At 43.2% G+C, this 27,942-nt stretch overlaps 1 protein-coding gene across 6 annotated transcripts in view; it reads left to right on the forward strand.

The window, feature by feature from the left end:
• The window catches only part of anos1b (anosmin 1b), a 238,847-nt gene that overhangs the window by 149,990 nt on the left and 60,915 nt on the right, over positions 1 to 27,942 (forward strand). For 5 of the 6 annotated variants that reach the window (XM_068042439.1, XM_068042436.1, XM_068042438.1 and 2 more), the window contains one exon: positions 22,823 to 22,885. The exons of the other annotated variant lie outside the window; for it this stretch is intronic. In XM_068042439.1, the coding sequence (XP_067898540.1) occupies positions 22,823 to 22,885 (63 nt within the window). The remainder of the gene's footprint in view (positions 1 to 22,822; positions 22,886 to 27,942) is intronic. 6 annotated transcript variants of the gene reach the window in all.

A 27,942-nucleotide genomic window follows, 5' to 3' on the forward strand; every position in this document is an offset into this window, starting at 1 on the left:
CAGCCTTAAATAAAACTCACAAATTATATCTTCTATGACTGTGACCTTCAGAGGAAAACTCTCCGCTGGTTGGAGTCGTACATAGCGCAAAGGAAGATGGTTCTGGTTTTTGGTGTCAATTTGGTAAATTGGATCCAAAATTGGCTTAGTGGCAGGAGACAGAGGGTAATGGTTGAGGATTGTTTTTGCGAGTGGAAGCCTGTGACCAGTGGTGTACCGCAGGAATCGGTGCTGGGACCCTTGCTGTTTGTAGTGTACATTAATGATTTAGACATGAATTTGGAGGTATGATCAGTAAGTTCTCAGATGACATGAAAATTAGTGGTGTCGTAAATAGTGAGGAGGAAAGCCTTAGATTACATGACGATATAGATAGGCTGGTAAGACGGGCAGAGCAGTGGCAAATGGAAATTAATTCTGAGAAGTGTGATGTGATGCATTTTGGGAGGACTAACAAGGCAAGGGACTATACAATGGATGGTAGGACCCTAGGAAATACAGAGGGTCAGAGGGATCTTGATGTACTTGTCCATAAATCAATGAAGGCAGCAGCACAGGTAGATAGGTGGTTAGGAAGGCATATGGGATACCTGCCTTTATTAGCCGAGGCATAGAATATAAGAGCAGGGAGGTTATGATGGAGCTGTATAAGACACTAGTTAGGCCACAGCTGGAGTACTGTGTACAGTTCTGGTCACCACACTATATGAAGGATGTGATTGCACTGGAGAGGGTGCAGAGGAAATTCAGCAGGATGTTGCCTGGGCTGCAGCATTTCAGCTATGAGGAGAGACTGGTTGGTGTATTTTATTCTGGGATAAAAATAGAGTCTATGATTGACCGTTTCAGTAACTGGGTAACATTTAATTATGTTGTGACCTGTGGAGAAGTGGAACTAGAAAGAACAGTGCACTCCTCCCACCTCTGTCGTAACAATTATGATGTGAGCCCTGCAAACATGGAGAGGAAACATAAGTTGAACATTTTAGTTTTTCCAAAAGAACTGTATCAGTTGGGGTTTAGTGTCAGTTTTCAGTGGCTGTTGTTGCGTTTGCCCAGTTCTGATTATTTTTGGCCACTCACTCATACAAAAGTAGTTATGCATTATTATTCAAAGTCTGGTATCAAGCTATACAAATGGATGCCATCTGGACTTTGGCTTGACTGTAATTATTGGTTGCAATATAATGAAGTATAGTGTATATTTTAAAGGGGATTGGGCAGAATTTTAACTGCCAAGTTAGGGGCGGGTTCAGGTGCAGGAAGATGGATGGGTGCAAGATATTAATAAGAAGAGGGTGAGTGTAAGTGTTGGCTGTTCAGATGGGGGTGTGAGGAGTTCCCTTGAGAGAGAGAAATAAGTGGAGCTGCAAGGTGTGTTGGTCTGAGGAATGCTGTGCAGGAGGGTGCTGGGGAAATCAGACTGTGGGTGGCCACTCACCTTTCCTGCCCTAATGAGGTCATTGAACCTCCTGGGACACTGTATCTGGTTTTGCGGGACCACACTCCTGATGCTCACATCCTCTTCCTCCCATCTGCAAGAAACAACGGGATGAATTTTATGGGAGCCCTTGGGATGGGAATGGAGGTGGCGGGGCCATAAAATTGCGTCGGAAGGCAGGGGGCAAAGTGCCCGTCGCCTTCCTGATGGATTCCAATTTAGTCCGGAGCGGGGAAGGCCGAGGAGGCTTTCCTGCCACAGGCCAACTGAGGTCCTTAAGTAGCCAATTAATTGGTCACTTAAGGGCCTCTTCCTGCATCCGCCTCAATTTAATAGAAGGCCCGTCGTCATGGGGAGACGTTCCCAGGTAAAACCTGGCGGGGTCAGGGATTCCTTCCTTTAAAGGCAATCCAAGACCCCCAGAGGGCCTCCTGGCAGCAATCACTGCCTCCCCCGGGAAGCACCCACCCCCACCCTCACTAACCCCAACCCCCCACCCTGTCTTGGGGACCTGCCTGAATGGCGCCGGCGACCCCAACCCCACTCACCTCTCCCGGGGTCTGCAACGTCCTCAATGCTGCAGGCCTCATTGCTCCCAGCGGCACTGCCTCTACTGCAGAGCTTCCAGCCTTAAGATTGGGCAGCAGCTTTTGGAGTTGGGAGCTTGGCCCTTAAAGGGCTGGTGTCCCAGATGGCAGGCAGTTAATTGCCTGCCTGCCATGAAACAGCAACGGGAGTGCGACAGAGGGCCGATACAGGGTCTCCCCCCAACCTTCCGTCCTGCCACTGGGACCCCCATCCCACCCTGCCTCCATAACAAAATTTAGCCCAACATTTCACTTCAGTTCCTCAGACCTCACAACAGGACTTTCAGGGAGGAGTCAGAGACCCAAGTGGGCAGCTTTCCCACATCTCCTTTCCATTCCTATGATTGCTGAAGCCTTAGGAAGCAACGTAGAATCCAGCCAGTCTGAACTCAGCCGGGTTTCCTTAAGCAGAAATTCTTCCTTTGACGGGGTACAGGGTGTCATCACACCCACACTCTGTAATTGGTCAGGAAACCTGGAAGTAGGACGTTAATGCTGTAGCTGAGTTAAAGAGCCATGGAAAAGCCCGCTTCTCGATCAAGTGGGTTCCCGACCCACTGCAGGCCCCCACCTGATGCAAGCAGGTCTATTTCAGTAAAATTTCACCCATTGTTACTGAGAAGTTAATGTAATGAATAGCCATAAGTAACATGCAGCAATCTAAATGTAAATGCAAATACCAGCATCTGGTTTCAAGAATCAGCTCTGGTGCCAGTTACTTGCAGATAGTTGTTAGAATGCATGTAGGTGCAATGCTCATGAACCTATGTCTCCATTGAGAACACAGTATTATACTGATAGTTCACAGACCTGCAGTAGCACCCCTACCACCTTGAGTTGTCCAATACCTGCCAGCAAAACTTGTCAGTGCTGATTAAAGTAAAGCCATTATGGCCTTGCCTTGACTGTATCTCGCAACACCCATATTGGGGATACTGAATCACATTAGCTGTCAGTACTGTGTTTGTAGCTGACATCCATCTCCCCAGTAGAAGTGGTTTAGAACAGGAATGATGTACTGCAGTATGTTCAGGAATTGATTATCTTTTGAAGGGAATCGGAGGGAAGGTGTCGGATGATTTTGCAGCACAGTAAAACACATTCAGTTCTGAGCATGTTTTTTTATGCTCTGAGTCACTAAATTGGGTGGCACTTTTATTTATTTTGAATCATCTCCTTTATCACTCTTGATTACCCCTCCCCACCCCCCTTCTATCTCTCACAAAAAAATTATTTTGCAATTGGGTTATTGGTGCAGGTTAAGATCTTAAAAACAAACTTTAATCATTCACAGGATGTCAGTGTTAATGGCAAGGCCAGCATTTTTTGTCCATCCCTACACAACTGAGTGGCTTGCTAGGCTGTTTCAGAGGGCAGTTAAGAATCAACCACATTGCTGTGGGTCTAGAGTCACATATAGGCCAGACTGGTTAAGGAAGGCAGATTTCAATCCCTGAAGGACATTAGTGAACCAAATGAGTTTTTATGACAATCTGATAGTTTCATGTTCATCATTACTGATACTAGCTTTTTATTCCAGATTCATATAATTAACTGAATTTAAATTCTTGGAGCTGCCATGATGGGATTTAACTCTTTTCTCCATCTCAATGGTCCAGACCTCTGGATTACTGGCCCAGCCACATAACCACTATTTTACCATACCTCCATGATGGGCATATGCAGGAAATCTGACAGAATCTCAAAAAGGAAGAGAAAGATCATAGTTTCAGCCTCTGTTTTGATGAATGATTTCACTTTGTATTGTTTGTTATCTTTTCTCTTTCCCGGTGTTGACAAACCTGTATATTTCCAACGGTTTCAATTTTATTTCAGAATTTGAACAATTGCAGTTTTTTATATCTACGCTCCTAGAATAGCTGCTATTTTCCAGCTTTTATATACTCCACATGGTAGATTTCCAAATAATAGCAAACATGCCACAGGCTGCTTTATATGCTGCATTCAGGGTTTTTTGTGCATGTGTTCATGCACGTTTAATTTGAATTTTCAGTTTTATTAATATCAGGCAGAATTGCAGATGCGGATACAGTGCACATCATTATTTATGGATGTACAATTAAAGGTTATGAATGATGCTTGGAGACGTTTTCCCCATTCTGGAAACTTTCTTAATCCAATCATTCTTTTCCTTTTTTTATTTCTTTTATTTCTCTTTCTGTGCTTGATTTGAGTCTCATTCACCCTCCTTTTCCATTGTTCCTCTGTTTCTAACTCAGTCCTTAAATCTAATTGGTTAAGAAGCTAGACTGTTGTTTCCATTGTTCACCAATGTCCCAGGTACCTCGTCGGTCTCACTGTGCCATTTCCAGTTTGCAGTTCCAGCAACTTAAAAGGCAAAATTTCTCGAGCTGAAAGGTGAGGAAGAAAGCGTAACTAATGGACTGCAAGATGCCTTGCTCCAGCAAAGTTTAAGCCATTGTTTCAGCCCATTGTTTCAGCTGGGTACAGATGCCCCAATATATCAACAGCTTCAAAAGAGTTGATGGTTTTATGATTTAGGATGACTTTTTGTTCATAACCAATAACTTCCTACATCAAACACTTCATCATATCACACCCGCCCATCTTTATTTGTGCTTGGGCCCAGTATTTCCTATTAAATATTAACCAGTATTTCGCATACACATTATGCCAAAGTACATTGACATTTACACGTGCAATCATGGTCATGAAAATAAGCATCATATTTCCTCTCTGAACTTAAAAAAATTCTTGCTGTGCTTTTTCACAGTTCATAAGTGCAGAATCCCAACATTTTCACAAAAAACTTGAAGAGTTTTAGAAAATGGTGCTGACTTTTATGCTACAAGTACTACGTACAAAACCTCTGAAGTCAGGTGCTTAGGGATTTCTGGAGAATTTGAAAAGGCCCTATAGTGGAAAATTTGCAGATCTTAATGCCACAGTTATCTCTGTTTTAGCTCATGTGCTCCAAAATCTAACAAAGTATACAACTACAAGGGAATTTTCTTCAAAAGACAAATTTGTTAGTTTAAAAACGTGCATAGTTTTCCACTTCTGAGCTCATCATTCATTTTGCTAGCAAGCATAGAAGCTGAAGATCCCAACCTTAAGTATTTCTGCCTACAAAGAAATATCCATTCCGATCTGCTTGGCTCCTAAAGACCTGTCTAGTCATCAGTTCTAAAGAGTGTGCGGGGACAGAGGGACTTGGGGGTTCATGTGTATAGATCTTTGAAGGTGGCAGGACATATTGAGAGAGTAGTTAGCAAAGCATATGGGATCTTGGGCTTCATAAATAAAGTTATTGAGTACAAAAGCAGAGAAGTTATGCTGAACCTGTATAAAGCTTGGGTTGGACCACAACTAGAGTATTACGTCCAGTTCTGGTCACCACACTTTAAGAAGGATGTGAGGGTCCTTGAGAGGATGCAGAGGAGATTTACCAGAATGGTTCCAGGGATGGGGGATTTTAGCTACAAGGTTAAGTTGGAAAAGCTGGGGTTGTTCTCCTTGGAACAAATGAGATTGAGGGGAGATTTAATAGAGGTGTACAAGATTATGACAGGTTTAGATGAGGTAGACAAAGAAAAGCTATTCCTATTAACTGATGGTACATGGACAATGGGACACAGATTGAAGGTTTTGGGCAAGAGATGCAGTGGGGATGTGAAGAAGAACTTTTTTATGCAACAAGTGGTAATGACCTGGGACTAGTTGCCTACAAGGGTGGTGGAAGCAGAGGCGATGAATGATTTCAAAAGGAAATTGGATGGGCACTTCAGGGAAATAAACTTGCAGGGCTATGGGTATAGAGTGAGGAATGGGACTGATGGGATTGCTCTATAGAGAGCCGGCATGGATTCGATGAGCCGAATGGGCTCTTTCTATGCCATAATGACTCTATGGGCTGGATTTTGTGTAGGAAGTCAGGCTCCCGGCACCAGGCTGAAAAAGACAGGGGTACCCTGCCTCTGCCTTTTTCTGCCCCCCTCTCCCTACCCACCAGAGTGATCCTCCAGTCTTTTTCCAGCATAATTTCATGAGCCGGGATTCCTACCCCTTTAAAGACGGGGATCCCACCTCCTGAGCTGCCAGCCAATCAGAGGGCCTGCAACTCAGCAGTATTGGCAGCGCCACCAGAAGTGGTGACCACTGCCGGTACTGTAGAGGCCTTGGACCCAGGCCCAGCAGTGGAACCCCAGACAGGTAGGTGAGGCAGGGTCGCCGGGGCCAGTCCGGAAGGCCCTGGTGAGGGAGGGGGTGGTGCGATGGGGTGGTCATGCAGTCCAGAGGGGGGTGCTGGGGAGTGTAGTGGTTCCCAGCAGGGGACCACAAATTCCCTCGGAGGAGTGACCCTTCCCCAAGCCACAGGGAGGGCAGCTCATTTTACAAGGCACCCTCTTTGCATGGCGGAGGTTCCCCCACCCCCGCCACCCCGCCGCTTATTTGGCCCTAAATATGCCACTTAAGGGCCTCAATTTGGCGACAAGGAGGCAACGGACCCTCCGCTCCCCGCCAGCCGTTGTGATTCTCTGTGCCCCCCAGTCTCCAGCCCTGCCTCAGGGGGCCCATAAAATCCAGCCCTATGACTTTGAAAGGTTCAGAGGATGTTCTGCTGACATTGTCAATGAGCCACTGGCATTGTATTGAGTCAGACTGATATACTGTTAAATAATTGGCATTAACTGCTTCTGTCAACAAAACATGGGTGAAATAATTATTTAGCTTCAAAATTCAATATTTTTTCCAAAAATAGATATAACATTAACTTGACACTATTTCATCCCCAGCTCAGCTTAATATACTTTCTGAAGTTTTCAGAAACCAAAAGAAAAGCCAGACAGGTATGTTACACTATCTATGTCTGTCAGTCTCACCCTCTCAGTCTCACGCTCTCATGCACAAACACTCCTGCATCTGTGTTTAGAAAGACCCAATATACATTTTACCTCAAAGGTTTTGAAATCTATCATCTTAGGCATCAGGTAGGCATAGCAGCTTAAAACAATCAAAGCCTGTCCACCATCTACAAGGTACAAGTCAGGAGTGTGATGGAATACTCTTCACTTGCTTGGACAACACTCAACAAGTTCCAACAACACTCAAGAAGTTCAACACCATCCAGGGCAAAGCAGCCCGCTTGATTGGCATACCATCCACGAACATTCACTCCCTCCACCACTGACACACAGCAGCAGTATGTACCATCGACAAGATGCACTGCAGAAACGCACCAAGGCTCCTTTAACAGCACCTTCCAAACCGACAACCTCTACCACCTAGAAAGACAAAGGCAGCAGTTGCGTGGGAACACCATCACCTGCAAGTTCCCTTCCAAGCCACACACCAGCCTGACTTGGAACTATATCACCATTCTTTCACTGTTGCTGGGGCAAAATCCTGCAACTCCCTTCCTAACAGCACTGTAGGTGTACCTACCCCACATAGACTGCAGTGATTCAAGAAGGCGGCTCACCACCACCTTCTCAAGGGCAATTATGGATGGGCAATAAATGCTGTTCTAGCCAGCGATGCCCACATCCCTTGAATGAATTTTTAAAAACTGGTTAGATACATATTGGTGTACATCTTACCATTATTGAGCTATCAAATTTCTGACTCCAACAGGTCAAAGACAAAGTTGGATGCTGATCCACAATCATTGATGTAGTCTTACTCTCCCAAAAGCAAATTTGACATCTAAACAACTTTTAGTTTAAGTTATGCACCTGGTTTCAGGAATGAAACAGCCAGGGGAACTAGCTCATAGCATATTGTTACCTCCCCAAGTCTGCCTTCCACTGGGAAATTAATTTCAGGACAGTTTTCTTGTTAATTATTTTAGTTTTTGTGTTTTTTGGCAAGAACATCATTGTAAACTCTTAAGTGACTGTACACTTTAAGCATAGTACAAAGAACAGTACAGCACAGGAACAGGCCATTCGGCCTTCCAAGCCTGCGCCGATCTTGATGCCTGCCTAAACTAAAACCTTCTGCACTTCCGGGGCCCATATACCTCTATTCCCTTCCTATTCATGTGTTTGTCAAGATGTCTCGTAAACGTCGCTATCGTACCTGCTTCCACCACCTCCCCCGGAAACAAGTTCCAGTCACTCACCACCCTCTGTGTAAAAAACTTGCCTCGCACATCCCCTCTAAACTTTGCCCCTCACACCTTAAACCTATGACCCCTAGTAACTGACTCTTCCACCCTGGGAAAAAGCTTCTGACTATCCACTCTGTCCATGCCGCTCATAACTTTGTAAACCTCTATCATGTCACCTCTCCACCTCCGTCGTTCCAGTGAAAACAATCCGAGTTTTTCCAACCTCTCCTCATAGCTAATGCCCTCCAGACCAGGCAACATCCTGGTAAACCTCCTCTGTACCCTCTCCAAAGCCTCCACGTCCTTCTGGTAGTGTGGCGACCAGAATTGCACGCAATATTCTAAGTGTGGCCTAACTAAGGTTCTGTACAGCTGCAACATGACTTGCCAATTTTTATACTCTTTGCCCCGACCGATGAAGGCAAGCATGCCGTATGCCTTCTTGACTACCTTATCCACCTGCATTGTGACTTTCAGTGACCTGTGGACCTGTACGCCCAGATCTCTCTGCCTGTCAATACTCCTAAGGGTTCTGCCATTTACTGTATACTTCCCACCTGCATTAGACCTTCCAAAATGCATTACCTCACATCAAACAAATTATGTATATCCTTCTTACATCTAGGGTGTCAGTTTTGGCTCTGTGGTTTAAAACCCACTGTAGCCCAATTTTAACTCTGTGTAAGTGAATGGGGTTTGAGTGAGTTAAAATCAGGCCCCCCGACTTGGACACATGATCTAGACTAACTTCAGTGCTGCCCTGAGGAAGTGCAGTCTTTTGGATGAGACATTAAGCTGAAGAAACCCTGTCTACCCTCTCAAATGGACCTAAAAAAACCCATGGCAATATTCAAAAAGGAACGATGCAGTTCTTTTGGTGTCTATCACTAGCTTCATTGAAACAGGATATATGATCAGTTATCTCATTTTCCATTTGTGAGACATCTATGTGCAAAATTAGCTGCCGTGTTTTATACGTTACATCAATGACTACACTTCAAAAGTAATTCATTACCTGTGGGGAACACTTCAGAATATTGTTTCTTCTTTCTTTACAAATATATTCAGATTAATACCAACAAATATTCTCTTATTTTATGCAGAAGGAGGGAAACTTGATGGTGATAGGACTCATGCACCAATTTGTGTTCACTCACAGAGTGGCATGAGTAGGCAGCCAAATTTCTTTACTTGGAGAACAGTGATTGCGGCTTCATCTTTTTAAAAAGTACTGATGCAGTTCTGTATCGCACAGCTTTTACACATTTAGGATATAATTATTAGTTGAATTAAATCTGGTGGGGGAGGGGAGGATTTTACAATCAGTCTGCTATTAAATTTAACAAAATTTTAAATTTAATGTTCTTCATCTCCAGATGAGAAGCGCTGAATTGTTATCATCAAATGTGTTTTGTGGATTATTTGAGAAGGAGTCATTGGGTCACAAGGGCATGTTCATTAGGACAGCTGCTTCATGAAGAATTATTTGGACATTCAAACCAGATGACACCATGTGGCAATGATTGATATCCTAGCTGTTTGATTTAGAAAGACTGTTCATCCAAATGAAATGTTTAGATGCATATTTCTGCAGTTGCTGTGCAATGCTTTTTTAATCATCATGTTACATAAGCATTTCAAAAGCACAAGTCAATCTCCTGTGACAATCTGCATATAAATAGGAGCATAAGGTAGCAGGTGACTTTGTATAGCTGTTTCTACTTCTGTCTCTTCTCCTCTACTTCTTTCTCTCCTCTTCTGCTTCTGTCTCTATTCTCTTTCTGATTTTTTCATTGCCATCTTCTGCTTTTCTTTCTGACTTTTTTCTTTGTTCCTTTCAGGTGGATGGCGTGAACGGAAAATTAGCCACCAATGGCTGAGGGCAATATTTACCGGTGGGGTGGTGCAGTAAATGTGACCGAAGCAGCTTACTTCTCATCCCCTCCCCCATCACTTATGCTACCTTCCACCCGTCACTCCCATCGTATCCTCTACTCTTCCCTGTTCTTCCACCCTCACTCCCATCACTATCCCTGACTCTTCTTCAAACTATCCATTCAAAAAGATTAGTAGCAAAAATGAGAGTGCAGGGAATTAGGGGTAACCTTGTGACATTGAGTTTATAATTGGTTGGCAGGTAGGAGACAAAGGGTAAGGATAAATGGAATGTACTCTGATTGGCTGGATGTGACAATGGTGTACCCCAGGGATCTGTTCTGGAATCTCAGCTTTTCACCATATAAGTCAAGTATGAAGGAATAGGAAATTGTACATCCAAGTTTACAGCTAACACTAAGTTAGGAGACATAATAAGTTGTATCGATCGGAGCAGCAAGTTACAAAGTGACCTAGACAAATTAAGTAAATAAGTAAAACTGTTGCAGCTGACGTTCAGTGTGGGGAAGGTTGAGTTCATCCACTTTGGGTCCAAGAAAGACAAATCTCAATATTTTCATAATGGGGAGAGACTGGGAACTGTGGAGGAGCAAAAGGATTTGAGTGTCCATGTGCAATCACTAAAAGCTAGTAGACAAGTACAAAATGTAATCAAAATTTCTAATGGATGTTGGCATCTATCTCAAAGGGTCTGACATCTGATGCAGAGGAAGTTATGCTTCAGTTGTTCAGAACATTGGTCAGATCTCATCTGGAGTACTGTGTTCAGTTTTGAGCACTGCACCTCAGGAAGGATGCATTGGCCTTAAAGAGGAAACTGCTCAGATCTTTTTGTTGAACCCGCTGCAGTGTGTGTGGTGTGGGTTCTCCCACAATGCTGTGAGGTAGTGAATTCCAGGATTTTGATAAAGCAACTATGAAGGAATGGTGATATATGTCCAAATCAGGATGATGCGTTACTTGGAGGGGAACTTGAAGATAATGGTATTCCCATGCACTTGCTGCCCTTGTCCTTCAAGGTGGTGGAGGTCAGGGTTTGAGAGGTACTGCTGAAGAAGCCTTGGCAATTTGCTGTAGTGCATCCAAAGGATGCCAGTGGTGATGGGAATGGATGTGCTTGTGGAATAAGCTTGTGGTCAGCTGATTTTGCTCAGATTGGTCATGCTTCAGTCTCTTGTGTGCAAAGTTACCAATTACAGCCAGAATGCCTGTTGCAATCTAGCACAGAAGGAGCAGAAGAAGATAAGAGAAAAAGACCTCACGAGTTCCTCTATCTTTCCCTCTTCTTTCTGCTACTCTCCTTTACTTCATAAAACCACTCAAACTGAAAGGAATAAAGCTGACATTTATATAACACTTCATCTCTCAGAAACTTCTCCAAGTGCTTCACCTGCAGTGAATTACTTCAAAGTGCAGTCACTGTTATTTATATAAACTGGGTTGCAATTCATTTCACTATTGACAGTTACAGCTGATAGAGGAGAGTTCCGAACCATCGGTCTTGCCTAAATTCAATTCTAGGTCTCAGCTGTGAAAGGCATATAGCATATTTTGTAGGACTATGAAGAACACGGTGTCATAACATGATGACTGGTATGAAATATAGCATAAATACAAGGCCACGGATTCCCCCAATCCATCTCTATGCTGATTGTGAATTGCCAGGTTCTATAATAGATGAGCCTCAGTTATCTAAGATCAAGAGCAAAGCATGGAATTAATCTTAATTACTGTCAAATGTGTATCATTAAACTGTTGAATAGGAAAATGAATTGGAAGATGATGCTGCTCAGAGGCACCTCTGTTATTCTTAATGCTTTAAAATGAATTTTACTTTGGTTTTGCGTTTTTTTGTCTTCCAACTTATTATCTTCATGGCTACCCACAGTGTACACCCTCTCAATTTGACACTATGGGCCTGGTGACCGGGGACTTCACCAGCGCTCTCCATTAGTCTTTTCTAACCACTTGATACAATGGTACCCACCAGAAATGTGTCCTTTGCACACACCTTCAATAGGCGTTCGGCCTCTTAAGGCTTAATGGCTGTTTGAGGCCCCTTCTCCAAGATTAGTTTGCCCTGAAGCACTCAAAGAACGTAGGAACAGAGTAGGGCAGTTAAATTATTGAGCCTGTTCCACAATTCAATGAGATCATGGCTGATCTGTGACCTAACTCCATGCGCTATACCCCTTGATTCTTTTGAGTAACAACAATGTATGACTAAAATAAAAGCAAAATACTGCAGATGCTGGAAATCTGAAATAAAAACAAAGTGCTGGAAATACTCAGCAGGTCAGGCAGCATCTGTAGGGAGAGAAGCAGAGTTAACGTTTCAGGTCTGTGACCCTTTCATCAGAACTGGCAAGGATTAGAAAAGGATTAGGTTTTAAGCAATTGAAGTGAGTGGGGGGGGGCGGAGTTGGTGGGGAAGAGAATAAAAGGGCAGGTGTGTGATAGGGCAGAGGGCAGGAGAGATTAAATAACAAAGCTGTCATGGGACAAAGACAAAGAGTGTGTTAATGCTTGTGGTGAAAGACAAAACATTAGTCCAGAGAGAGTGTTAATGGCAGAATAGTGAGCAGCTTTGTCTACATGAAAAACTAGCACATGGTTAAAAAATAAAATAATAAAAAATAAAAAAATATAAAAAAGGCTAGTCATGCTCTGAAAGTATTCAGTCTGCAAGGCTGTAGAGTACCTAATCAAAAGATCAGGTGCTGCTCCTCGAGCTTGAGTTGATGTTCACTGGAACACTGGAGCAGGCCAAGGACAGAAATGTGGGCATGAGAGCAGGAGGGTGTGTTGAAATGGCAAGCAACCAGAAGCTCAGGGTCATGCTTTTGGACTGAGCGGAAGTGTTCTGCAAAGCAGTCACCCAATCTGTGTTTGGTCTCCCAATGTAGAGGCAACCACATTGTGAGCAGTGAATGCAGTATACTAAATTGAAGGACGTACAAGTAAATCACTGCTTCGCGTGGAAGGAGTGTTTGGGGCCTTGGATGTTGAGGAGAGAGGAGGTAAAAGGGCAAGTATTACATCTCCTGCGATTGCATGGGAAGGTGCCATGGGAAGGGGATGAGGTTTCAGGGGTGATGGAAGAATGAACCAGGGTGTTGCGGAGGTAACGATCCCATCGGAATGCTGACAGGGGAGGGAAAGGGAAGATGTGTTTGGTGGTGACATCACACTAGAGGTGGCAGAAATGGCAGAAGATGATCCTTTGGATGTGAAGGCTGATGGAGTGGAATGTGAGGACAAGGGGAACCCTGTCGCGGTTCTGTAAGGGAGGGGAAGGGGTGAGGGCAGAAGTGCGGGAAGTAGATCGATCATCCACAGTGGAGGGGGGTTCTTCGGTTGGGGAAAAAGGAAGACATGTCAGAAGCACTGTTGTGGAAGGTTGCATCATCAGAAGAGATGTGTCAGAGTTGGAGAAACTGGGAGAATAGGATGGAGTCCTTACAGGAAACAGGGTGTGAGGAAGTGTAGTCAAAGTAGCAGTGGGAGTCGGTGGGCTTATCATGAATATTAGTAGACAGCCTATCCCCAGAGATGGAGACAGAGAAGTGGAGGAAGGGAAGGGGAGTGCCAGAGATAGACCATGTAAAGGTGAGAGAAGGATGGGCCATGTGCCTGTTTTTCATGTAGACAGAGTTGCTCATTATTCAGCTGTTAACCCTCTCTCTGGACTAATGCTTTGTCTTTCACCACAAGCATTAACACACTCTTTGCCTTTATCCGATGACAGCTTTGTTATTTAATCTCTCCTGCCCTCTGCCCTATCACACACCTTCCCTTTTGTTCTCTTCCCCACCACTTGCTAAAAACTTAATTCTTTTCCAACCTTCGCCAGTTCTGATGAAAGGTCACAGACCTGAAACGTTAACTCTGCTTCTCTCTCCACAGATGCTGCCTGACCTGCTGAGTATTTTCAGCACTTTCTGTTTTCATAACAATCTATCACTCTCAGATTTAAAATTTACAATTGATCTAGCATCAATTGCCATTTGCTGAAGAGTTCAAAATTCTACCCCCCTTTGTAGAATAATGTCCTAATTTGACTCCTGAAAGATCGGGCTCTAATTTTTAGACTTTTTTTATTTGTTCTTCGGACATGAGCAACCCAGACAAAGCCGGCATTTGCCCATCCCTAATTGCCCATCCCTAATTCCCTGTGAGAAGGTGGTGGTGAGCTACCTTCTTGAACCGCTGTAGTCCATGTTGTGTAGGGAGGAAGTTTCAGGATTTTGACCCAGCGACGGTGAAGGAGAGTTCCAAGTCAGGATGGTGTCTGACTTGTAGAGGAAGTTGCAAGTGGTGGTGTTCCCATGCATCTGCTGTCCATGCCCTTCTGGGCGGTAGAGGTTTGGAAGGTGCTATTGCAAGGGTCTTGCCGAGTTGCTGCAGTGCATCTTGTAGATGCTACACACTGCTGCCACTGTGCACCTATGGTGGAGGGAGTGAATATTTAAGGTGGTGGATGGGGTGCCCTTGGATGGTGTCGAGCTTCTTCAGTGTTGTTGGAGCTGCACCCATCCAGGCAGTTGGAGAGTATTCCATCACACTCCTCACTTGTGCCTTGTAGGTGGTGGACAGGCTTTGGGGAGTCAGGAGGTAAGTTACTTGCCACCGAATTCCCAGCTTCTGGCTTGCTGCTGTGGCTATAGTATTTATGTGGCTGGCCGTTAAGTTTCTGGTCAATGGCAACCCCCAGGATATTGATGGTGGGATTCAGCGATGGTAATGTCATTGAATGTCAGAGGGAGATGGTTAGAAACTGTCTTGTTCGAAATGGTCATTGCCTGGTACTTGTGTGGCACGACTGGCACTTGCCACTTAATCAGCCTAAGCCTGAATGTTTTCCAGGTCTTGCTGCATGCGGACACAGACTGCTTCAGTATCTGAGGAGTCGCGAATAGTGAACACTGTGCAATCGTCAGCAAACATCCCCACTTCTGACCTTATGCAGGAGGATAGGTCATTGATGAAGCAGCTGAAGATGGTTGCGCCTAGGACTCTCATCTGAGGAACTCCCGCAGCAATGTCCTGGGGCTGAGATGATTGGCCTCCAGCAACTAAAACCATCTTCCTTTGTGCTAGGTTATGACTCCAAACAGTGATGTTTTCCCCCGATTCCCATTGACTTCAATTTTGCTAGGGTGCCTTGTTGCCATACTTGGTCAAATGCTGCCTTGATGCCAAGGGCAATCACTCTCACCTCACCTCTAGAATTCAGCTCTTATGTCCATGTTTGGACCAAGGCTGAAATGATGTCTGAAGCTGAGTGGCCTTGGCAGAACCCAAACTGAGCATCGGTGAGCATGTTATTGCTGAGTTCGCGCCACTTGATAGCGCTGTCGACAACACCTTCTATTACTTTGCTGGTGATTGAGAGTAGACTAATAGAGCAATAATTGGCTGAATTGGATTTGTCTTCCTGTTTACGGAAGGACATATCTGGGCAATTTTCCTCATTTTCAGGTAGATGCCTGTGTTGTAGCTGTACTGGAACAGTTTGGCTAAGGGTGATGCTAGTTCTGGAGCACAGTCTTCAGTACTACAGCAGGGATTTGTCACGGCCCATAGCCTTTGCTGTATCCAGTCCCTTCAGCCATTTCTGGGTATCACATGGAGTGAATTAAATTGTCTGAAGACTGACATTTATGATGCTGGGCACCTCAGGAGGAGGCCGAGATGGATCATCCACTTGGCACTTCTGGCTGAAGATTGTTGCAAATGCTTCAGCCTTGTCTTAATTCTCACTCCAGGACTATGTCCCCTAGTCCAAGACTCCCCAACAAAAACTTCGATCAAATCACCCCTTAACCTTCTAAATTGCAGGGAATACAACCCTTATTTGTGTAACCTCTCCTTGTATTTTAATGCTTGGAGTCCAATTCTTGGTAAATCTGCGCTCCAATCCTTCCTAGGTGTGGTGCCCAGAACTGCTCATGGTACTCTGGGTGTGGTCTAACCAGGGCTTTATAGAGCTGAAGCATGACTTCTACTTTCTTGTATTCTGGCCCACTGGATAAAAAGGCCAGCATTCCATTAGCCTTTTTGATTATTTTCTGTACACGACATTTTCTGTACACGTTATTGCTGAGTATGCGCCACTTGATAGCGCTGTCGACAACACCTTCCATCACTTTGCTGATGATTGAGAGTAGACTGATGGAGCAGTAATTGAGTGGATTGGATTTGTCCTCCTGTTTATGGACAGGACACACCTGGGCAATTTTCCACATTATCGGGTAGATGCCTGTGCTGTAGCTGTACTGGAACAGCTTGGCGAAGCGTGATGCTAGTTCTGGAACACATGTCTTCAGCAGGGATGTTGTCTGAGCCTATAGCATTACATTTTCATGATGTATGCACCTGGACATGGGGTGGGGTGGGGTGGGGTGGGGGGGGGCTCCAGGGCAGGGGTTGTGAATCTTTGGAATTCTCTGCCGCAGAGGGCTGTGGAGGCTCTCAGTCCCTGAGTGTGTTCAAGACAGAGATTGATAGATTACTACATATTAAAAACATCAAAGGATATGGGGATAGTGCAGGAAAATAGTGTTGAAGTAAAAGATCAGCCATAATCTCATTGAATGGCAGAGCAGGCTCGAAGGGCTGAATGGCCTACTCCTGCTCCAATTTCTTATGTTCTTATGGACACCCAATTCTCTTTGGACCTCCACGGTTTCTAGCTATTCACTATTGAGAAAGTACTCTGTTCTTTCCTTTATAGGTCCCAAGTGGACGATCTCACATTTGCCTACATTGAAATTGATTTGCCACAGTTTTGGTCATTCACTTAATCTATCACTATCTCTGTGTAATTTTATACTTCCATCTACACTCTTTACAATGCCGCCTATCTTTGTGTCATTGGCAAATTTGGATATGTGACTTTCTATCCCATCATCAAAGTTGTTCATGAATACAGTGAATAGTTGAGGCTTCAACACAAATCCTGATAGAACACCACTGGTCATATCCTGCCAGTTAGAGTACCTGCCCATTATCCCAACTCTCAATCTCCTGCCGCTCAGCCAATTTCCTCACCAGGTCAATAATTTGCCTTCAATTCCATGAATTCACCTTTAGATAACAGTTTCTTATGAGGGATTTTATCAAATGTGTTCTGGAAGTCCATATAAGTAACATCCATAGACATTTCCCTGTCCACCACTTTAGTCACCTGAATGTGGAGTCAGGAGGTGCAGGAGTTCTCCTTCCGACCGCATCTTAAAAGAACCGATCACCACTTCTGCTCCCCCACCCTCTCCCCACATCACCACCCAACTCCTGGAACCACACCTGATGCCACTGTGATGCTGTTAAGCAGGTTGCTGATCAACCCATTATCCTTCTGTCTGTGATTAGAGTATTTCACTATGAATATCCACAGAATGAGATAGTGGCGATTATACAGGGACCCCACCCACTTTGCCCTCCAGCACAAACCTTGCCAAAGTTTGTAGAGTCATGGAAAGGTACCTAATTTGCATGGGGCAAGCTGGTGGAAGTGCCATTGCATTTGCATCTCCAGCCCTTGCCAGGCAACTAGAAAATCTGGCATCTGGCTCCTTCCCTCAAACCCTCAGCAGTCTTCCACCTGCCTCCTGTGCAAAGGGACTGATCTTGATTTTCTTTAAAGTTAGCGGGTTTTTCAGGAGCAAAGCTGCTTCCCTGACCTGGCTGCACCAACCCCCCCACCCCCACCCACACCCCACCATGAGTGGGGCCCATTAATTGCAATGTGCCATGTCAAGTTTTTTTGTTGTTTATATATAAAGTATCCATAATTGAATAGCCAAAATATTTATGTACCTTCTGCCCTTTCCGTCATGAAATATTGTTATAAACAATCTTCAAAGGACACGCATGGTAGACGTTTGTAACTGCACAGTCCCAAAGGATTTTAGAGCTCTATAACCAATTATACATTCAAAAGTAACTGAATTTTTGTGCAGCATAAGAATAACTTTTGTTTGCAACACACCCTCAAGAGGCAGGGGAAGGCAAGATGATTCCACAAACAAATCAAGTTTCACTTTTGTAATATATGGCAATGTTGTCTGGAACTGTGATTTTCAAATATGAAGTTCAGTAGGATGGTGTTCAGATTGTTTAGATGTTTCTTCATTCAGTTGAAATTTGAAGCGGAAAATTTAAGTTTAAAACTACTTTATTTGGGTCATTATCTGCTTTTCCTTCTTCTCCACCTGCCTGCCCCTCCCCTTACTCCCTTCTCCCTCCCCCTTTCCATTTCTCCCTCACCCTCTCCTAAGAACACAAGAAATAGGAGCAGGAGTAGGCCATTCGGCCTCTCGAGCCTTCTCCACTATTCAATAAGATCATAGCTGACCTGACTGTGGCTTTAACTCCATTTTCCTGCCTGCACCCCCATAACCCTTGACTCCCTCATACATCATGCTGACTCTTTGCTACATTCTGAAGTTTTTCTTGTAGACTCTGCATCTCTTGTCATAAACTTCTGAATCGTTTGAGACTGCAGAAAAAGAAACAATCAAAATGCACCAGAATATAAAAGAGCAACAAATAAAAAAAATTCCCAAACTTCATGGGGAGGCAGTACCATAGTGGTGATGTCACTGGACTAGCAATCCAGAGGCCCAGGCTTATGCCCTGGGGACACAGGTTCAAATTCCACCATGGCAGCTGGAGCAATTCAATTAATAAATCTGGAATCATTAGAATTAGAATTAGAACATTACAGCGCAGTACAGGCCCTTCGGCCCTCATGTCTCAGTAATGGTGACCATGATACCATTGTCGATTGTTGTAAAAACCCATTTGGATCCAGTGATAATTGTCTATAAAATGTAGATACCTCAAACCAAGCCTTCACACGCAAAAACGCTGCCATGGTTCTGGCCAACGTCCCTCCCTCAGCCAAGTCCACTAAAATTAATTATGATTCATTAATTTGCAGTGTGTGGGACTTTGCTGTGTGCTAATTGGGTGCCACATTTGTCTACATAACAATAGTGACCATACTTCAATAAGTAATCCATTGATTCTAAAATCTTTTCAGGTGTCCTAAGAACATGATAATATGCCAAATTAGTTCAATCTCCCTCTCTCACTTGCATGTGGATTCTCTCTCTTTCCCTCCCTCTTTCTCTTTCTCACTGTCTCTGAAAATTTATGAATAATGTCTGATCTGAATGATTCAGAAAGTATTAAAAATTATGTGAGGGGATTTGCTGTGATATCCTTTTAGCAACAAACTACAGGGGCTGCAGAAAAACTGTGATGTCTGTGGTAGTGTGATGGAGCTGCTGTACTGTTTGTTGAACAGAAATCCTGAGTTTTAAAGTGCATGTTTGAACTGTCCTGCCTATTAAACAGAGGAGATAACTGATATTGCCTGAATGAGCAAAGTATCAACTAAAGGACCTAGTGCTATGTGAAACTTTTACTGTAGTGATGAGAACCATTGTGTACATGCATTACTGGTTCTGTGTTGTCACAGATTTCCTTGTCAGGTAAATCCACATTTTAAATCTCAAATGTATTTGTTTAATTGCAGTACTTTGTTCTTTGAATCACATTTTCTTATCGGAACTAATTCTGAGTTGGTTATGTAGAGTCAACACACTTCTGGGAAGTGGCTGGTTCATAGATTTAAGATTGTGAAGGGTACCATATGGCATATTAGCGATCTGCTTTCTGCCATTGGGTGATAGAATGATGTTTAATCATTACTTCACCCATGTATCAAGTTCTTGATATTAACATGATTAACCACAAATAAAGGTCAGCCAGAACATTGCACAAGCTGCTCTTGAGCACATCCTAGCAGCTGAGTCAAGTGCATCAAAGAAGATGAGAGCTGCTCTCTTGTCACCATCTTGGCTGGTGTTTGAATGTGGACCTAAAGAATATGATAAAATCACTTAGAAAGAGACAAAATCAGTAAATTGTGAGCAATTAAATGGAAATGGAGTTCCTTCTGCTGAACCAGGTATTGCAATTAAAAATGGTGAAAAACTGGAATTAGATGAAAATAGAGCTTCCTTTGACTATGGAATAGGGCCACCAAATAGGATGAATGCAAAATGATTTACAAAAGAAATGAATAGACTCCTGGGTAATAAGAGGCAGATTGAAGACACAGTAATCATTTACATGATGTATGCCACAATGCACTGCCTTTAATAAATCATGGGATTAATAGAATTACAATGAAAAATGTACCTCTGAATCCATCTGCAGCCCCCAAAGTAGAATTTTTGCAAGAGAACAATCTGAGCAAAAGTAATCCTGCTCCAAATGAATAACATTGCTGAAGCCTCCTGTGTCCATTGTATATCAATTTATCAAATGCAAGATAGTTCCCACAACTATTGAACTATTGTTGCATCTTTTTGGGACAATTACTAAGGTCGGCTTACTTCTTGGAATAACCCTAGATGGTCTCTGCCAGTATCCATTCTGGGGCCCAGGTCACGCTGCACAAGACTGTCTAACTAAAGATCTTAGCAAAGTTTGATAACCTATAATTGTAATCCTCTTTTCCTACTATTTTTTCCAGTTCTTCCTTTTCATTTTAAATTGCAATACTTTCTTAGAAACATTAAAGCTCATTTTTCCAAGCCCATTGAAAACCTGGATAGTCTGTGGGAATATTTCAGTGGCATCTTTAAATTCCAAAAGCAGATTCCTAATGCTTAGAGGATCAGGCAAAAGTGAGTTACAGTTTGGCTTGTCCTGAATGTAGAGCTCCTATACATTTTGCTAAAAATTAATTTGAATAGATTTGTTTATATGACCTTACAGATGTCAAAGTATGAAAAATATCTGCAGTTCTCAAGCTACATGTGCAATTTAGGTGGAACACCGAAAACTATGTTGCTGAATGCAATATTCCACTTATGAACGAGACTGCCTTAAATTACTAAAGATTTGTTGCTTGTGAATTATGTGATCATGTTCATCAGCCAGCCAGCCATATTGAGGCTCTGTGTTTGTGCTTCGAGATTGGCAGAAAGATGGGTCCAAACAGTCCCACTGAAACTCTCAAGTTCATGAGCTTTGTGAAGATCCCCCAATATTCACCACAGCTCTATTTTAGTGCGCACAAACTGTTGCTTCATTTAACTGTCATACTCAGTGGGACAGAATTGGAATCTTCAGAGTAAAGTTAAATTACTAATTGTTTGGAAAGTTTCTGAGAATTGGTAGTGACTTGTAAATCCCTGGCTTCTGCACTTGAGAAGAATGCAAGTTATCAAGGTCTGAAGTCCAGCAGGAAATTATTGTTTTTTTCCCCCCTTTTTTACACTTTTAAATGTTTGAAGTGTGTGGGATATGTGTCAGATGCAAGACTTTTGTGTATACTAACAGCTGTCCCATGACATTATTTATAGAGGTGTTATTTTACGTAATGCATGTGTGTTATTGCACTACGGAGGTGCAGTTGCATTTGACTTGGCCTGTCCCTTTAAGGTAAAGTAATTTGATTTGATGCTTTTATTGGACATCTGGAGGTCAATTGGGGGTTAATTGCTGTTGTTGAACGAAGCTTACAGATTGGCAGTTGCCTGAAAATTTCCAGTGCCAGATCAGAAGAAACTGTCACAAAACAACTGCTTTTCTTTTTTTTGTTTCTATACTTTGACACTATTTAATTCCCTAAAGTGGATGTATCTTGTGCTGGTGCTTGCAGTGTCTGGAATGCTTGGTGTGGTGTGACTGTTTCCTGCCCCCCCCTGGTGCCAACTTCCTCAGCTTCGAAGATACCTTCAGCCTTTTTGGCTGAAGTAATCATATGTCTGTGTTGTTCATTGTTTAAAACTACCAATGATACACGGGAAAGTTCGTTATTGTCATGTGTTTATTGAATAAATTTTGTATTCCACACACAAGAGGACTATATGACATACATAATAAACTATTAATGACTTACAAGCAGATAATTCCAGTTAGTACATTACCAGAGTTATAAATGTCTCATTTATCAAAACCACTTGATGTAAGGTACATGTTTAGAACTTTATTTCACCTTCTCTTAAAAGTAGCTTTGTTAGTTAAATTCTTTCCCACTTTTGTTTAGTCCGAAAGTCCTAAGGATGATTAAGATGGGTGTTTTTTTCATGTGTTACTAGATTATAATAATTATAGATGCATTTTCTTTTGATGGGCAGCTTAATTTAGAGTTTTCAGTTTACCTGTCTTATAAAAGCTAAATATGTGGCAGATGGTCTGTTTAAAAAATGCAGAACAGATGTCCATCTTAATTCAACTTTGGCAAATTAGTTTAAATGGCTGTTTGCAACAAAATAATTCAAACTGTCATTCAATGGCTCAAAATAATAAACTGCAAATTAGAAAAGAACTAGAGAGCTAACTCACTTTGAAAATGTGAAAAGAATGGACAGTGTGAGCATGTCACTGTGTTCACCAGAAGTGACAAAGCTCTGTCTCTCACTCTCATGTCCCACCGTTTCAAATAATATTAGCTTGCTGACTTGTTTATAAACAAACTGCACCTGATTTATATGATCTTTGTGCACAAAAATTTACATTGATCTGGTATTTAAATTGTGTCACACAGGAATATTGTTAGATATAGGCAGATGTGTGTGTTAAATTCCATAAGTTTATTTGTAGCTAGCTTGGAGCTGTGACACCATTCGGGATGTTCTACCAACATTATAAACTAAAGAACTATTGTTGCAATGAAATACTAATATGAGTTGAGTAGAAAAGATGGGTAAAAGATTGTGAGAATCAATTGTAGTGAAACTAAGGGCTGCGGGCTAATTTTGATGTCCTTTTTTGCAGTGTCTACTGCCTTGCAAGGAGTTGTGGCATACTGATAAAAACCAGTGCCAGCGACAGTGTGAGGTAGGAGAATGTTTAATAGAGAATGTTGAATGGTTACTTGGATTGAATTCTGTTTGCTCAGAGTTAATTGTATCTTTATGTTGCTTTCATTACAAATACCATCACAGTGGTTTGTGAAACTCTGGAAAATATTTCTAACCTTCACAAGGATGAGAAGCCCCTTGTGTTTACTTGGATAAGTTACAAAGCAAGGATTAAAGGTAGCTTAGAACTCCCTAACTCACATATTTATTTTATTTTTAATCAATACTTGTTGCTCTCCCATGGAGTTGAACGCAGGATTTTCAGACCAAGTATGGTATATAGGTCACGCAGGGTTAGAGAGTTAGGCCAGCATGGGTTTTGGCAGGGTGAGGAAGCAGATGGAGGGGGTGAGATGGACAGAAGAAGGAAGGGGAGGGCAGGGCACAGGAAAAGGAGGATGGGAATAAAAGAAGGAGGATGGGGATTGGAGGACACACAGAAGAAGAAGAGAACAATGAGGGAAAATGGTCAGCAAAAAACATTCCAGTGAAGAATGGGATCTGAAGGCCAAAATGGTGTTCCAAAGGAGGGGTTGACATTGTCAGTGATGGGAGGTGAGGGAGGGGGGGAGGGGGTGCACAGTGCTGTTAGATGCTAAGTGCAGAAGGACCAGAAATGCAGGTGGGCCATTGAGCACGGGTTCACGAAGGAGGTCACCCAGGACATGAAGCTGCACAAAAATATTGAGCTGAGCTGAGTAATCCTCAGTACTGAATGACACATGCAGATTTTCTGTTTCTGTAGTTATACCTGTATTTCGAGTGCAAACAGGGGTCAAGCAAGGCTGCATCATCGCACCAATGCTCTTTTCCATCGTCCTCGCCGCAACACTCCACCTCATCTCCGTGAAGCTCCCTGCCGGAGTAGATCTTCTCTACAGGACGAGCAGCAAACTATTTAACCTACATCGCCTCCAGTCCAGAACCAAGGCCACTCCAACCTCTGTCTTCGAGCTGCAGTACACTGATGATTCTTGCGTAAGCGCACACTCAGAGGCCGAGCTTCAAACCCTTGTCGATGCATTCACGGATGCATATGAAAGAATGGACCTTAAGCTAAATATCCAGAAGACAAAGGTCCACTACCAGTCTGCTCCCGCAGCACAACACTGCACCCCGACTATCAAGATCCACGGCGAAACACTGGACAATGTGGATTACTTCCCATGCCTTGGGAGCCTCCTCTCAGCAAGGGCAGACATCGACGATGAAACTCAGCATTGCCTCCAGTGTGCCAGCGCAACCTTCAGTCGTCTGAGGAAAAGAGTGTTTGATGACAAAGATCTCAAATCTAGCACCAAGCTCATGGTCTACAGGGCCAAGTGTTAACTGCCCTCCTGTATGTGTTGGAAACATGGACACTGGACAGCAGACATCTCAAAGCCCTAGAGAGAAATCACCGGCGGTGCCTCTGCAAGATCCTGCAAATTCAGTGGCAGGACAGGCGCTCTAATATTAGTGTCCTCTCTCAGGCCAACATCCCCAGTATCGAGACACTGGTCATGGCTAGTCAGTTACGCTGGGTGGGACACATCGTCCACATGCCTGACACAAGACTCCCAAAACAAGCTTTCTACTCCAAGCTCCGTCATGGCAAGAGGCTACCAGGAGGGCAGAGGAAACACTACAAGGATGTCCTTAAAGCCTCCCTGAAAAAATGTGACAGCTCCACCGATTCATGGGAATCTCTTGCCCAAGACCACCCAAAATGGAGAAGAAGCATCCACGACAGTACCAGCCAGTTCAAACAACGTCGACATGCCCAGGCAGCGACCAAGTGCAAACAGTGGAAGGAGCATTCGGAATTTCAAGCATCTCATTCACTCGCCTCACCAAACACCACCTGCTCCACCAGTGGCAGAGTGTGCGGATTCAGAATTATATTATTCAGTCATGTAAAGACCCTGGAGTGGAAGAAAGTCATCCTCGTTCTCGCAGAACTACCTAAGAAGGAGAAGACAAAGTTTCGCTTTCAAAAATGAGTTCCACCTAAAGTAATACCTTAGTTTTGCAGGGTCCCAAAAATCTGCTTTGGAGTTGGGAGGGGGGAGCCTTAAATGGTTAAATGGGGTTTGCAGGGGTGGTATGCCTGACAAGATCAAAGGTTGGGCCAAGGAAGCTAGCATGCTGCAATCCTTTTAGGCTGGGAGGTTCAAAGTAGCCAATAAATAGAGAGACTTTAATAGCCACAATCCAAGCTAATGTTGAGATCATTCCTCTCCCCACCACCCAACACCCCTACCCCCAATGCCAGCTTAGCTTTGAGAAACAAAAGGGTAAATCAGTGCTATAATTACACCCAGTGGTCAGGGTGTGCAATTACATGGATATTTGTTTATTCAGGATAGAGCTGTAGATTTAATTATGGTAAGTAATGTCACGCAAGTTCTGATCAATGCAATTACCTATCGCCACATACAGGCATAACCAGAATGGCTTGGAATATTGTGATCCACCTCCTACTGAAAGAAAAATCTTCACTTAAAACTGGGAGTAGGACAGAGAATGAGATTGCCAAATCTCCCTGTGGTTACATCCAGCACTGGAATGCTTACTAAAGATCAGTGTTTTCAAATCAGAGAATTTCCCTTTTGGTTGAACTCCCTTCATTCGACACACAAGCCCTCTGCTTTCAGAGTTGAAAAGAGGCAATTTTATTCTAATCATCTTCCAGCTAATCAGTACTCAGTTTGGGTTCCGCAGGGGTCATTTGGCTCCAGACCTCATTACAGCCTTAGGCCAAACATGGACAAAAGAACTAAATTCCAGAGGTGACGTGAGAGTGACTGCCCTCGACATCAAGGCAGCATTTGACTGAGTGTGGCATCAAGGAGCCTTAGCAAAATTGAAGTTCAATGGGAATCGGGGAAAAGTCTCCACTTTTAGGAGTCATACTTAGCATAAGTGAAGATGGTTGTGCTTTGTCGTAAAAGGGTCTGAAAGGGTTAATGTTGAGAGAGTGTAAAGAATACCTCCTACCATGATGATGTAAGAGATTACATGTGGGAGAGACTTGAAGATAGATGCAGCATGGCTTTAGAGGAGTCACACAGACTGTGTGAAGCTGTACATAGTTATAATGTAATAAAGGTTCATGTTGTAATTACTGCAGACTAAGTACTCTCTCTAAGCTAGACTAACTAAGCATATTAAGGTGGCAGCATACCAAACAAAGATACAATATGGTGATCAGCGGTGAGATCGAAAACAACAGTGGTTCTTACCATGCTACACCCAGAAGAAGACTTTGAAGAAATTCAGAAGAGGGCTGTCCTGGAAAAAGTGCCAAAACTGTAGAACTCGAGAAGAGGCTGTGGAAAAGCTCCAGAGCTCCAGACACGGAGAGTTGGGGAATTGGCAGTAGAAATCTGGTCCAGCGATCGAAGGCTCGAATCGAAGAACCAAATAACGATGGAGGATCTGGTGAGCAACCCAGAAAGAAATTTTTGTCCCTAATGGCACTAGGCAGGCAGCACTGGGAAAGTCTTTAACGACAGCTGATCCAAAGTCAACGCCATTACACGGGGCGACCGGAGCGAAAAGAAAAAAAATCAATGAGCTGCAAATACTCAACTCTCTGCAAGTTAAAGGAGTATAGCAGTAACGCTATAAAACTGAGTTTAATACAAGGAGCAAATTAATCCTAAGTCTAGCAGCGAGATTACAAAGGCAGAAACATTGGCCATAGCGGGAGTCAGCGCGGGGCTGAAAAAGCGCGGGAAACCTCCGCTACTGGGAGGGGAAAACCCAAAAGTGAAAGTAAAACTAATTGAATTTATGGAACTAAAATTCACAATACCAGAGAGGTTTGAACACATAGAAGGACGAAATCAAATCCAAAATTGGTCACTCTGGTGAAAAGAATTTCTGAGATACTGAATTGCTTACAAATTGGACAGCCAGTCTGAAGCAGAGCAAGTTAATACATTTTTGTGTTTTGTTGGAGCTATAGCAGATGCTGTTATTGCAAGACAAGGCATTAATGAGACATCTGCCAAATTTGATGAAGTCTTAAAAACTTTTGATTCTTATTTCAACTTGTGGAGCAATAAGATTTTAGAAAGAGCAAGATTTAATAGAAAGGTCCAGGAACCAGGCAAAACAGTTAATGCTTTTGTCAATGACCTTTACGGGCTAGCTGAAGGATGTGAATGTGTGTATTGTCAATGAATCCCTATCAGATTTATTTAAGTCTAAAGGAGACCACACCCTGGACAAAGCTATTCAGCTGGTGAGACAAGCAGAACAACGTGGCAATCCTGAGAGGCGAAGAAGGTCCTTGGTTTAGGAAACATATTGCAACTGTACAGTTCCTGAACCAGAGGGCTGTAAAAGAAGCACCAGGGATAAAAGGTACATTGGAGGGGAAAGCGAAAGGCACTATTAAACCCTGCCAGAAATGTGGCGCCAAAAGTACCACAGATGCGAACAATGTCCTGCAAACAAAGCAGAATGCTTCCACTATAGAAAAATAGGGCATTTTAGTAAAATGTGCCAAAGTAAAATCTCTGCTCCCACAAGTTCAAAAGAAAAAGCATTCAAGCATAGAGTGGTTAACGAAATTAAGCAACCTCCGTTAGGAGAGCAATCAAAACACTTTCTTGGCGAGATCAATGATCCTAATCAGGCATTTTGGTCTGCAGATATATATGTCAACGAACTTGTCACTAATTTTAAATTGGACACCGGAGCAAGTGTAACAGTCTTATCAGACAAAGAACCGTGGTTATCAACACATTTTCTGCAACCAACAGAAACTCAGTTATATGGCCCAGGAGGGGTTGAACTCGAAGTAAAGGGGAAGCTGCAGGAAACACTCCAGTACAAGGGAAAGCAGATATTAGAAACACTGTATGTTCTACGGAATCAGGAATTCTCTCTCTTAAGTAGAAGAGCTTGTTTTGACCTTCATCTTACAAAGAAAGTGGAAGAAGTTAAATAACAAGAATCCTGGAGTCACTTCCAAGAGGAATTCCCAAAATTGTTTACTCGTCTAAAGAACTGAAGACTGAATATAGTATTACTTTGCTAAAA

The sequence above is a fragment of the Heterodontus francisci genome, chromosome 11 (assembly GCF_036365525.1).
Source record: "Heterodontus francisci isolate sHetFra1 chromosome 11, sHetFra1.hap1, whole genome shotgun sequence".
NCBI lineage: Eukaryota > Metazoa > Chordata > Chondrichthyes > Heterodontiformes > Heterodontidae > Heterodontus > Heterodontus francisci.